A 14,483-nucleotide genomic window follows, 5' to 3' on the forward strand; every position below is an offset into this window, starting at 1 on the left:
ATGTCTAGGTCAGAGACTCTCAGCCATGCCAAACGGCGCATGGCCACCGCCATGGCAGAGGCGCAGGAGGTCAGCTCAAATGAGTCGTAGATGGAGCGAACCATAAATTTCCTGAGTTGGAGGAGGCTGGAAATTTGTTGCTGGAACAGAGGGACCTTACGTTCAGGAAGATATTTCTGTAAGGAGGAGAGCTGTTGCACCAGATGCTTCATGTAGAAGGAGAAGTGGAAGGTATAGTTGTTGGCTCTATTGGCTAGCATGGAATTTTGGAAAAGGCACTTACCAAATTTATCCATGGTTTTTCCCTCTCTGCCAGGAGGGGTGGAGGCATATACACTGGAACCCTGAGATTTTTTCAAAGTAGATTCCACCAGGAGGGACTCGTGGGGCAATTGAGGTTTGTCAAACCCTGGGATTGGGATAACCCGGTACAAGCTATCCAATTTATGAGGGGCTCCGGGAACAGTGAGGGGAGTCTCCCAGTTCTTATAGAAAGTTTCCCGTAAGATGTTGTGGACGGGCAACTTGAGAAATTCCTTGGGAGGTTGCTCAAAGTCTAGGGCATCGAGGAAAGCCTGAGACTTCTTAGAGTCGGACTCTAAGGGGATGGAAAGAGCTGCTGACATCTCCCTAAGGAATTTAGAGAAAGAGGATTGCTCTGGTTTGGAGACGGTGTCGGTCATGGAGGGTTCTTCGTCGGTTGACGAAGCGTCCTCTTCGGTACCGTGAGGGGAGTCTTCCCACAAGTCTGGGTCCCTAACGTCGTGCGTACGTTTGGACATCGGCGTGGAGGGCTCGGCATGGCGGTTCTTTGAGAGAGATTTGCCTGAGCGCACCGAGGCGGTACCGGGTGAGGAAGACCGATGTCGTTCCTGGGACCGGACAGGGTCGGCAGTAGCACGGGTATGCACTGTAGGTGTTTCGGCCAAGAGCACCGGCATGGATGTATTAATCGGTACCGAGGGGGTCGACATCGATGGGACAGTGCGAGGCTCGGACCGGTCCTGTACCGGAAGGTGCGGTGCCAGCAACGCCGGCAACAGTTGTTGGAGTTGTTGTTGCAGCTGCTCCTGTAACTGTGTTTGGAGTATGGCTGCGATGCGGTCATCCAGGGGAGGCACCGGTACCGCTTTTTTCTTCTTCGGTACCATAGGTGCCGCTCTACGCTTCGGCGATGAGGAGGCCGATGATGAGGCACTCACCGAGATCGGAGCGGAGCGTTTGTGGGGCCGGTGCGGTGCCGGAAGGGCCGGTGTCGCAACCGTGGCAGGAGGGCGCTCGAGGGAAGTGGAAGGCTTCTTAGCCAGCTTACCTGGGCCCAACGACCCCGAGGAAGGGTCCGGTGGTGTCGACGTCGTCGGTGCTGACTTTTGGGGTGCCGTCGACGTCGCGGCAGGTTCCATGGCAGATCCGGTACCAAACAAAATATTTTGCTGGATCTGCCTATTTTTCAAAGTGCGCTTTTTAAGCGTAGCACAGCGGGTGCAGGTGTCAGCCCGATGCTCTGGACCCAGGCACTGGAGGCACCAATTGTGCGGGTCTGTGAGAGAGATCGGGCGTGCACACCGCTGGCACTTCTTAAAACCCGGTTGAGGGGGCATGAAGGGAAACACGGCCTCCGCAAAATCAAAGCCGGAGGCCTGTATGGTGACAACAGGCCCCGCTGGGGCCGGCTCGAAAAAATAAAGAAAACTTGACGGGTTTTTTTTTTTTTTTTTTTTTTAAAGGAAAAATAAAGTAACCTAAAGGGAAAAAAAGAAGAAATTCGGAAAAAATACGCGAGCGGGAAGGCAAACTAAATGATTTCAACGGCCGTTGAAAAACATGCGACTTCTTCGCTCTGCGGAAACGAAGAAACTGGGGACCACGCACTCCTCCGTCGGGCGGGAAGGCACTCGCGCATGCGCGGTGCGGCCAACTAGAACTTTCTAGTTAAAAAGGTCCGTACCGGGGCTCCGTCGGTGACGTCACCCATACGTTAAGAATATGCTGCCTGCTTGTCCTGGGATAATACCCATTACATCTCTCAATACCCTCCCCCTAATTCCTACCCCCTTTCCCTTTTCCCTAATGACCTCTCCCCCCATCCTCCCCCCAAATTTAGTTTATAACAATTTTATTGAAAGAATCATACTAAACCCCCAAACCCAATGAAAGTTGACAAAAATAAAGAATAATAAAAATAAAGAATAATTAAAAATTAAGTAATAAATAATTAAAAAGTAATAATTGGCACTAATTTAGAATTTACATGTACTACTTTCTAAACATATTCTATAAATTGGAGTCCATAAATCTAGTACGTGGCTCTCAAAAGGAGACGTGGCCAGGGGAGGAGCATGATTAAGTCATGGGCAGATCCTAAAAGTTAGGTACACTGTTGTAGAATATGTCTGATCCATGCACAATTTAGGTGCAGGTATTTAGGCCTGATTTTCATTGCCTAAATTTTAGTCACACAGACGGGTGCTATGCATGATTCTGTTAAACTGTGCCTAACTCCAAAGGTGGTTTATAGAATCGCTCTAAGTGCCATCCTTTTCAGCACCAAATTTTTAGTCGACATATATAGAATTTGGCCCTCATTGTCTTCCTTTTTTTTACTAAAGCCAGCAGCGCAGACCTGCGCGGTAAATGCTCCGACGCCTATAGGAATTGAATGGGCATTGGAGCATTTGCCGTGCAATATTTGGCTATGAGACCTTATAAAAGGGTGCCTGTGTAATAACATACATAGAACTTGAAGATATTTTTCTAGCTTTTTAGGTTAAACAATTTTTTTATTGATAACGTACAACATATAGTGTGATAGAACAAGCAAATAGAAAATAGGAAAAGAACTACATAGAAACAACAACTTACAAAGTGAAGCAATCATCGTCAGTTTTATTATATAAACTCCCCTCCCTCATCCCAATGCATTACTATTATATAAGAACCAACCAGTTATCCCAGGGCCCTTGGTTCTTATAGGCCCTGGAAATAGAAAGCAACATTATCCCGCTGCGTTCCCCAAATCATAACAAACCAACAGTCCAATGGCAGGATGAATAAAATGTGTCCGTCAACACAAATCAGTAACAATCGAAATGTCTGCTTACAGAAGAAAAATTATCCATCCACCCACTACCAAGCCCCACCCTACTGATCATCCCTCCCCCAAAAAAAGAAGGGGGGGAGAGAAGAAGAAGAGGGGAAGCAACCCGGCAACCCAGAAGGCTTTCTCACCCTCCCAGGAAGCATAATCTTACCTTACCCAGTGTGAAGTTAGATTTTTAAAGTATTAAGAATAGAACTACGAGCCTGGTGAGACAAGGAATTAATACAGGGTCCCCAAATTTGGACTGACAAAAGGAGCCACGCACTCGACCTCTCAAGAGGCCATGTAAGCGATTTCCTCCGTGCCCATTCTCCCTAAATGATCTTTTTAGCTAGTAAACCCGCCTTCTGAACAAATAACTGCCCTGATTTGGCTGGCAACCCCTTATTAGTTTTTAGAATTTTCTTCTTGAGGTCTTAGATTTTGTTCCAGCTGAACATTCTGTGTAGCTTCTAGCAGTGAAAGAGTTGCTCTGAGCATTGCAACCCTGCAAATGGCAACATTTCTTTTTTTCTATTTTTTGTGTGTTTTGGGGTTGTTTTGGGTTTGTTTATTTTTTATTATGTTTATTCATTTTATCAATAATGTTACAAGTATTCACTTGTTCTGGAAATACAGAGAATAAGGAATTAATACATACAGAGAATAAGGAATTAATACATACATTTCTTTATGTGCTACATACAGGACTGTGCCTAACGTGCATCTCTGGTGTCCCCTCATTTAAGGTACAACAAAGAAAAATGGGGAGACCCAATGATCCACAGTGAAAACAATCCACCGATGAAAACAAAAACTGTGGATAAAGATGTTCTGGAGATAATTTATTAAACACTGACATATAAAACCATGAAAATTCAATTAAAAAAGTACAATGATAAAAATACTGTGATAAAAATCCAACCGGACCCTACACGGTCCGTGTTTCGGCGAACACGCCTTCCTCAGGGATCCAATGGTTTGCAAACTCGCATATAAAGAATTGGACTGAAAACAGTCTATTGTCTTTAAACATGTGAGCATTTTTTTTGCTACTTCAGCTTGTCTGCGGTGTTCTTTGCTCACATGTTAAGACAATAGACTATTTTCAGTCCAATTCTTTATATGTGAGTTTGCAAACCATTGGACCCCTGAGGAAGGCGTGTTCGCCGAAACACAGACTGCGATCCTGATGCATGCGCAGACCAACTGTAGATGGTCTGTGCATGCGTCTAGACCCATCCAACCGTGACTTTTTATTTTTTAACTTTACTTCACGCGCACTGACTCACCTGCTCTCCAATTCCAGCAAGCCATGCTCTTGCCGCCCAGACTCTCCTGCTCTTTGCCGCCTTCCTTGCAGTGCGAGCCCGCAAGTCTAAAGCGGGGCTGCACTGCAGCATGCAGCCCCACTTTCAACCTGCTGGCTCACACTGCAGGGAAGGCAGCAGAGATCCAGTGCTCCGATCAGACATGGGGGAGAAAGGGCAGGAATAAAACCTCCAGGGGCAGAGTGCAGGGTGGCAGTGGAAGATTGGAGCAGAGTGCAGGGCAGCAGTGGAAGATCGGGGCAGAGTTCAGGGCGGCAATGGAGCAGGAGAGTCGGCAGAGACCTGTGCGATTGGTCCCCAGCAGTCACTTCTATTCTTGATCGGCCAGCCCAATTGGTGTCTCAAATAAGTTTGGTGAATCGTGTCCCTGCCTACTTTGCATGTGTTTCCCCTCATTTGCATGCACGGATTTGAAGCGGATCGCAGGAGAGGTTAGTGAATAGTGCAGGAGGGAAATCTGGTTGCAAAGGGGTCGCAAACTGATCGGTACACGATCGGTTTGCTTTGTGAATCTAGCCCATAAAAAGACTTCAAGTGGTTCAGAGGAAGGTGATGAAAATGGCATAGTGTTTGCACCAAAAAACATATGAGAAGACACTAGAAGACCTGAATATATCTACCCTAGAGGAAAGGAGAGATAGGGGAGATATGATACAAACAGGATGCTAGGAATTATTAGAAAAGGGATGGTTAACAAGACTAAGAATGTTATAATGCCTCGATATCGCTCATTGGTGCGACCTCACCTTGAGTATTGCGTTCAGTTCTGGTCTCCTTATTTCAAAAAAGTTCAAAGAGCGACCGAGATGGTAAAGGGGATCGAACGCTTCTCATATGAGTAGAGACTAAAAAGGTTAGGGCTCTTCAGCTTGGAAAAGAGATGGCTGAGGGGGAGATATGATCAAAGTCTACAAAATCCGGAGTGGTGTAGAACGAGTACAAGTGAATCGATTGTTTTACTGCATCAAGATTTACAAAGACTAGGGGACACGCAATGAAGTTACAGAGTAATACTTTTAAAACTAATAGGAGGTAATATTTTTTTCACTCAGAGAAAAGTTAAGTTCTGGAACATGTTGCTAGAGGATGTGGTAAGAACAGTTAATGTAGATGGTTTTAAAAAAGGTTTGGACAAATTCCTGGAGGAAAAGTCCATTGTCTGCTGTTGAGACAGACATGGGACAGTAGCATGGAATGCTGCTACTATTTGGGTTTTTGCCAGTTACTTATGACTTTGATTGGCCTCCACGAAGAAGGAGCTAGATGGACTAGACTGATGGACAATTGGGCTAGATCAAAGATCTCAAAGACCCTGCTTGAGGGCCGCAATCCAGTCGGGTTTTCAGGATTTCCCCAATGAATATGCATTGAAAGCAGTGCATGCACATAGATCTCATGCATATTCATTGGGGAAATCCTGAAAACCCGACTGGATTGCGGCCCTCAAGGAGGGACTTTGAGACCCCTGGGCTAGATGAACCATTGGTCTGACCCAGTAAGACTATTCTTATATTCTTAAATACTTGAAACATATTAATATACTAACAGATCTTTTTGAGAGACAGGGAAATGGTAAAACTAGAGGGCATGAATTGAGACATATGGGGACAAACTTAAAGATATCAATCTGTATACTTTGGAGGAAAGGCGGGAGAGGGGACATATGATAGAGGCGTTTAAATACCTATGTAATGTAAATGCGCATGAGTCAAGTCTCTTTTATTTGAAAGGAAACTGCAATGAGAGGACATAGGATGAAGTTAACAGGTGATAGGCTCTGGAGTAATCTAAGGAAATGCTTTTTTACAGAAAGGGTGGTAGATGCATAAAACAGTCTCTCAAAAGAGGTGGTGGAGACAGAGACTGTGTCTGAATTCAAAAGGGCCCAGGATAGGCACATGGGATCTCTCAGAGAAAGAAAGAGATAATAGTTACTGTGGATGGGCAGACTAGATGGGCCATTTGGCCTTTATCTGCCATCATGTTTCTATGAGATTGTGAGGTGGTTGTCCTAAAAGTAATTTTAGGAAATACTTTTTCACAGAGAGGGTGGTTGATGCCTCCCAAGTGAGGTGGTGGAAACAAAACCAGTACCAGTAATAGAATTTGAAAAGGCATTGGATAAACACAGACGGTTCTTAGAGTGAGGGTGATATAAAAACAAAAAAATAAATTACTGCATGCATGTTGAGTTGTTGAGTAGTGCTTGGACAGCTGTGAGTTACTAAGGCCAATGCCAGACAAACTTTTAGAGTCTGTGTCCTGTGTATAGCAAGACAGATTAGGATGTTCTGGAGAGGGCTTCGACAGCAATGCCATTGCCAGCTGGACTTCTACATTCTGTGTTCCATATATGGCAAGATGGATCAGGATAGGCTGGAGTGGACTTTTGATGGAAACTCCAGTAGTTAGAACACAAGGAGAGTGCGTAGACTTCAATGGGGAGAATTTAGTAAAAGTTGTCTAAAGTTAGGGACTGGGATATGCAGGCTACACTAAAGTTCTAAAATGGCAGATCCGCACAGAACTGATTTTATGGAATATAAGCTTAAGTCTGCATTTTCTTGCCTAACTAAGTGTGAGCATTTACGCCAACATAAATACAGGCACCAAAGTCCCTATAGGGTTTGGAACGGTAATTATAGTATTCTATAACCCCATGCTTAATCTCCATCCATGCCCCTCCTGTGGCCATGCACACTTTTAAGGACAGTTTAAATTCTGCACTTTATAACTTTAAGAAGTGGTGCTTTAAATATAATACTTTGATTTAGTTCTCAAACAAAGAAAACAAACACATTTTTATTTTATTTTTTTTCTGTTTTAAATGTCAAATTTTCACAGTTCAATAAAAGTTTACTATGCATGATATTTTAATTCCTAGACAAAAATCTATAACAAGATCATGCACCTTTCGTCTTCCAACATGTCCATGGGGGAAATAACGGCAGGGCAAATCTGCAATCTGGTTGCCATAGATACAAACCAGCTAATGTGGTTCTTCTTCCTGTGTCCTAACCTTTGGGCCATGCCAGTACAGGTAAGGAAAAAAAGCTTTTGTGTGCTAGATGCTGATGGATTACTAAAGCTTATGTCACATACAGTTTATAGTTTAGATTGTTGAGAGGAAGACAAAATATGTGTACGGATAAAGAAATTTGACCTACTAAATGGTTTTCCCACTTGGAGAGTAACTCTATAATAATGCACATAATTACCAGTTGTTCAGAAAACTGGCATATATGCACATCCGCATATAAATCCCAATATTCCAGCTATATCAGGGGTGTCCAATGTCGGTCCTCGAGGGCTGCAGTCCAGTCGGATTTTCAGGATTTCCCCAATGAATATACATGAGGTCTATTTGCATGCACTGCTTTCATTGTATGCTATTAGATCTCATGCATATTCATTGGGGAAATCCTGAAAACCCGACTGGATTGCGGCCCTCGAGGACCGACATTGGACACCCCTGAGCTATATGCTATTCTATCAACTGTCGCCTAAATATGAAGACACGTAGTTTGAAGGTGGGTGTACACATGGGTGGAGTCTGAACAGAATGTGGACAGGGTGTATAGTTATGCATTTAAATTACAGAATAATGTACACATTTCTTCAAGGGCAAGCAGATATAATATTCTCATATGTGAGGTGTCATCCACGGAACCCGGCACGGACAGTGAAAAAGTATACTCTCACTTTAAAACCGAAATGTTGAAAAAATGAAATATGTCAAAACTCGACATAAGAAAACAACAATAATGACAAAACTGAAGTAAAAAACCTGAACGGAGGGCAAAAAAAAAAAAAAAAGGAATGGTTTGACACGCTAGAGAGAACTGGAAAATACAGCTTCTTGGCTCCAAGGAAAACTAAGAAATTCAGGTGCCGCAAGCTGATATTGAGCGTGAAGGAACCAGCGTGCATGCAGTATGAGTGGTCCAAAAATTTAAAGTGACGGTACACTTTGTGACTGTCTGTGCCGGATTCTGAAGATGATGTCACCCTATGTGTGAGAATATATACCTGCAGTCCTCAAAGAACACCTGTTTCAGGCGAGTAACTTTACTTTTTTGGGCAATCTAGGCATAAGTATTTACACAAGCTGGTGTAAGTGGTTGCGCTTAAAATATATAATACAGCAAACTGTAAGGATAACAAGATTAGATTTTCAAAAGGCTTTCGACAAGGTGCCACATGAAAGGCTGCTTAGGAAGCTGTGGAACCACGGGGTGGGAGGGGATGTGCACAGATGGATCAAGCACTGGTTGTCGGGTAGACTGCAGAGGGTCGGAGTGAAGGGCCAATATTCTGACTGGCGGGGAGTCATGAGCGGTGTGCCACAGGGATCGGTGCTGGGGCCGTTACTCTTCAACATATTTATCAATGACCTGGAAAAGGAGGCAAAGTGCGAGGTTATAAAATTTGCAGATGATACCAAACTGTGCGGTAGAGTTAGGTCCAGGGAGGAGTGTGAGGACCTGCAAAGGGACCTGGACAAGCTAGAAGACTGGGCAAACAAATGGCAAATGCGCTTTAACATGGAAAAATGCAAGGTCATGCATATAGGGAAAAAGAACCCGTTGTTCAGCTACAAATTGGGGGGGGCATTGTTGGGAGACAGCAGACTTGAGAGAGACTTGGGTGTGCTGGTGGATGCATCACTGAAACCATCTGCACAGTGCGCAGCAGCCTCGAAAAAAGCCAACAGGATGCTGTGCATCATAAAGAGGGGCATAACAACCAGGACGCGGGAAGTCATCATGCCATTGTATCGAGCGATGGTGCATCCACATCTGGAATACTGCGTTCAGTATTGGTCGCCACACCTCAAGAAGGACATGGCGGTACTTGAGAGAGTCCAAAGGAGAGCAACGAAACTGGTAAAAGGGCTGGAACACTGCCCATACGCCGAGAGGTTGGATAGGCTGGGGCTCTTCTCTCTGGAAAAAAGGAGGCTCAGGGGAGATATGATAGAGACCTTCAAGATCATGAGGGGCATAGAGAGGGTGGATAGGGACAGATTCTTCAGACTGAAGGGGACAACAAGTACGAGGGGGCATTCGGAGAAACTGAAGGGAGATAGGTTCAAAACAAATGCAAGGAAGTTTTTTTTCACTCAAAGGGTCGTGGACACTTGGAATGCGCTACCGGAGGAAGTGATCAGGCAGAGTACGGTACAGGGATTCAAACAGGGATTGGACGGATTCCTGAGGGATAAAGGGATTGTGGGATACTGAGAGAGTGCTGGGATGTAACACAGGTATAGAAAGCTAACCAGGTAATAAGTATAGAAACCCAACAGGTCGTGCATGTGCAAGACCGGAGGGTTAGGACTACGATGGGAAGATAGGACTTCAATGAGAAACCAAGGTGGCAAGGGAGCCCCTTCTGGTGATTCAGACAGGTCGTGACCTGTTTGGGCCGCCGTGGGAGCGGACTGCCGGGCAGGATGGACCTATGGTCTGACCCGGCGGAGGCACTGCTTATGTTCTTATGTTTATGTTCTTAGATGAACCAAGGCAGTATGGTGATAATCGCAAAACCACTTTCAACAAAAATATTTATTAAATGTCCATAAAAATATCCATCAAAAAATATAAAGTCCTAGTGGAGAAAAAGCTATAATCGAGGAAAATAATTACTCCAACTATGAAGGCCGTAGCTGTACAGCTTTGAACCTTTGCGGTTCTTTCGGCTGATTATTTTCTCTTTTGTTGTAGCATTCATTTATTACTACTCATGTTGCTGTCACAGAATTATTGGACTCCTGATGCAGGCAGTAGTGCTGAAACATGACCCATGTTGAGTCCATTAAGGTCTGATGTTTCAAGTTGCCTGAGGTTGTGAGATCAGTTCCCACCGCAGCTTCTTGTGACTCTGGGCAAGTCACTCAATACTTCATTGCCCCAGGTACAAAATAAGTACCTGTCTAGAATAGAGAGTTGCGCGGGGACAGAAATCCCGCCCATCCTCGCCAGGATCCTCTCCGTCCCCACCCGTCAGGATCCTCTCCGTCCCCACCCAACCCCACAAGGAATTACCTCCAACCCCGCCCGTCCCCATAAAAAGCAGCAATTACTTCAGACAAGATCATCAATTCCACACTTTCTTTTGTGTTTGCGCTGCTGTTTTCCTTGTGGAATCTCTTTGGTGGAACCCTTTTTTTGTTTTCTGTTCAGATAATTAACTTATAAACCCCCTCTTTTACTAAGGCTGACGTGTCCATTATATTATATGGACGAACCCTGCTTCCAAAGCCTTCCATCCCCGTGGAAGTCCCGTTGGCTAGAGGGGGGGTCCCCGTGGGAGTCCCGTGGGCCAGAGGGGGATTCCCGTGAGACCCCCGCAGGACCCGCGAGATTCCCGCGATCCCCGTTCCCGTGCAGACCTCTAGTCTAGAATAGGTAAACCGCTTTGATTGTGTAAACCACTGGTTCCCAACCCTGTCCTGGGGGACCACCAGCCAGTCAAGTTTTCAAGATATCCCTAATGAATATACATGAGAGAGATTTGCATACCTGTCACTTCCATTATATGCAAATCTCTCTCATGCATATTCATGAGGGATAGCTTGAAAACCCAAATGGCTGGTGGTCCCACAGGACAAGGTTGGAAACCACTGGTGTAAACCACACAGATAAAGTGGTATATCAAGTTCCCTCCCCTTTAATAAAGGACTTGTATGAGAACCAGGTTTCTTCACTCTTGTTCAGTGTTTGTTTGTCTTCACATTTTGTGGGGATTTTGTTCTTCTCCTTTGCTGTTTATAAATAGGTGTTGTGACACACTTATCCCTTGCTCTAACCAGCAGAGGGACTAAGTGTGCTGAGTTCTGGCCTGTCGACGTGGCCTCCTCAGGTTGGAGGAAGGCTTTTCAGGGTAGAACAGACCTAGGCGCCTGCCTAGTCTGCCAGGCCACACTGAGAGTAACTTATAAAGAGAAGACCACACAGGTAAGTCTTGTTACAAAAGAATGTTCTTGAGCTTTATTGAACCCGGGGGTCTGAATACCATCAGCCACCTGTATGTCATGGCAAAAATTATAAAATACAAAATAACTTGCACTTGTCAGAATGGCTTGCTATATACAGTTCAATACCCTGGACTTTCCAGTTTAACTACAGTCCTCTTCACCAGGGCAAAAGGCAAATGAAAAATATCAGGAAAATAAAACTTTCCAACTTGGCACACCTTGTGACTACAGCCAGAGTAATTACAGTTTCAAAACTTAGTACTGAATTTCTTAAACGTTTCAGCTTACCTAGCTGAGACACGGACAGGCTTGCAGAGCAGGCTTCACAGCTCGTTATAATCAGCTGGGCTTCCTGGCCGACGGGAGCTTTCACACCCCTACAGATAAAGTTCTTTGAACAAACACAGCTCTCCGGGCAGTCATACAGAGTAGCGGAGAGATTTTCCTGCTCTTCTCCTAATCTCTGTCAGCTGGGCTTGGATTACGGGAGACAGCACAAGCACAGCCTTGCTTCCTTCCCCTTGACAACTAACCTCCATGTCAGTGGGGAAATGGCTAGCTTCCAGCAATGGCCCAGCGATGTCCATAGCCTCTGTCTGCTCAGCAGCCTCTGGGGTGGAGTTGAGGTAGTCCTCTGTCATCTCCACGTCCTCATTGCTGCGGGCTGGAGGAGAGAGACTTCTCCCCTCATCTGCCTCCAAGCTCTGCTGTCTCTCCTGCCGCTGCCTGAGCTCGTTAGCCCTAGCTCCGTCCCGGCTTTCCCTGCCCCCCTTACTGAGATTCCATACTCTGTTTTTATGTTGGTTAAAGCCCCACCCCTTTCTCCTCAGAGCAGCTGTGTTAGGCAGGAAATCCCTAGGGAAATAACTCAGGTTTCTCCTAGGCTGGTAATGAGCATACCTCCCAGCCCTAGGACTCCACTTCTCCATAAGAATCCTCTCAGGCTTTCTAGGGTACCTGTCCTGAGATGGCGCCCTCTGCTGGATGTATCTATGTTCCTGCCTCTCCTGCTCTACCTCACTGTCTGAGGGGTAGTCAGCCAAAACCAAACTTTTACTTTTAACCTGGTCAGCCCTTCTGACCAGGGACCGTGTTTTGCTTTTATCCCATACAGGGACAAAGCTGGCCACAGGTTTGTCACAGTGTTATGGATAATTTCTTATGTTTTTCCTTCATTTATTGAATTACCTGTAAACCGTGTCGAGCTCTATCTTTATGGAGATGATGCGGTATACAAACTTAAGGTTTAGTTTAGTTTAAATGCATAAACTCCACAGAATAGAAGAAAACATATATTCTGTCCAACATTGCAGGCTAAGCTTAAGAACATAAGAATAGCCATACTGGCTCAGACCAATGGCCTAGCCCAGTATCCTGTTTCCATGGTGACCAATCCAAATCAGTAGAAATCCAAACAGTAACAATATTCCACAGGGCAATCAGTGGGTTCTCCCCTGTCTGTCTCAATAGCAGACTATGGACTTTAACTCCATTAACTTGTCCAAACCTTTTTTTTTTTTTTAAATTTAAACCAGTTGCAACATCCTCTGGCAACAAGTTTCAAAGCTTAACTATTCTTTGAGTGAAAAAAATATTCCCTCCTATTTGTTTTAAAAAGTATTTTCCTGTAACTTACATTGAGGGTCCCCCTAGTCTTTTGTAATTTTTAATGGAGTAAAAAAATCGATTCACTTGTATCCATTCTACACCATTCAGGATTTTGTAGATCTCGATCATATCCCTCAGCCATTTCTTTTCCAAGCTGAAGAATCCTAACCTCTTTACCCTTTCCTCATCCGAGAGGAGTTTCATCCCCTTTATCGCCTTACTCGTTCTTCTTTGAACCTTTTCTAATTCAAAATATCTTTTTGTGAGATATGGCAACTTCAGTCATATCTCTCAGCCGTCTCTTTTCCAAGGTGAAGAGCCCCAACCTCTTTAGCTGGACTCCAGTGTCCTTCATCTTGATACATTTTTGCCCTGTTACACTAATGTTCTATAAAGAAAAGTAGGCGCACACTTTAAAGAATAGGGATCCAAATAGATGCCTCCTTTGTGCCTAAAATTGGGTGCATTGTGATAAAAATGCTCTCTATGTGCCTATGGGGAAAGAGCCCATTTACTGAAAAAAAATGCAGGCTGGGTTCTTGTTTTCCACATGAGGTTATGCGATAAAAATGAGCATTTTTGTTAAATTTCTTCCCCCTGATAGTTAAAGCTATTTAACCAGCCAGAAATGGCCATTTATAGCATTTTAGCACCCAACTGAATATTCAGTGCATAATAACTGGTTATCTCCACTGAATATTCACGACCAGTGTCAAAAGGTTAACTGGCTATATAACTGGCAATATTCAGCACTCACTGGCTAAGGGCCCATTTTATCAAGCTGTGCTAGAGGTCACGGCATTGTTCGTAGAATCACGGCTATGTCACAGATCGGCGCAGTTTGTGGGGACGCCGTCGTTTTTTAAAAATTAGATTTTAATTGCTTTTAAATGACGTGATCAACTATCGACGTCAGTTAAAGGCAATTAAACCAATTAAAAAATGGTGCAGTTAGGACGCCTAATTAGCAGCACTATTTATAGAATTTGGGCCTTACCCAGTGGGGTAGTAAGGGGGGTGGGTGGGTGGACAGCCTTGGGTGCCGTCTTGATGGGAGCACCAGCACCCTTCCTCCTCCTCCACCCTCTCGCTCTGTTCCACTACTCACCCGCCACTCCGCGCCTTCAATTCCCTGCCACAGTACCTCTAGCTCCAACTCGCTGCTCACGCCGGCCTTGGTGCTCCCCTCTGATGTTATTTCTGGGTCCCCTGACTAGGACATGACGGGGGGAGAGCCAGCACTGGCATGGGCAGCAAATTAGGGATGCTGCTCGCGCCAGGGAGCTAAACAGGTATGGAGGGAAAGGAAGGGGAGTGTGCACGGCAGGGGGATGCAGAGAAAAAGGTGAGGGGTGGTGGAGAAAGTGACGAGGGAGGGTGCTACTGCCCCAGGCACCTCCCGCCCTCGCTGTGCCACTGGCTCTACCACCTCCCATTTTGAAGGTGGTAAAGCCCTGATTCTATAAACAGCGCCTAACTTCTAGAC

General features: G+C 45.1%; 1 protein-coding gene across 4 annotated transcripts in view; it reads left to right on the plus strand.

Moving 5' to 3' along the window:
- The window catches only part of ABCC8 (ATP binding cassette subfamily C member 8), a 200,634-nt gene that overhangs the window by 57,670 nt on the left and 128,481 nt on the right, over positions 1-14,483 (plus strand). For all 4 annotated transcript variants that reach the window (XR_004537595.1, XM_033928351.1, XM_033928352.1 and 1 more), the window contains exon 8: positions 7,295-7,450. Coding sequence is in view for 3 of the 4 variants with exons in the window: in XM_033928351.1 (XP_033784242.1) it covers positions 7,295-7,450 (156 nt within the window). In the remaining variant the exon portion in view is untranslated. The remainder of the gene's footprint in view (positions 1-7,294; positions 7,451-14,483) is intronic.

Source organism: Geotrypetes seraphini, chromosome 19, assembly GCF_902459505.1.
Source record: "Geotrypetes seraphini chromosome 19, aGeoSer1.1, whole genome shotgun sequence".
NCBI classification, from domain to species: domain Eukaryota; kingdom Metazoa; phylum Chordata; class Amphibia; order Gymnophiona; family Dermophiidae; genus Geotrypetes; species Geotrypetes seraphini.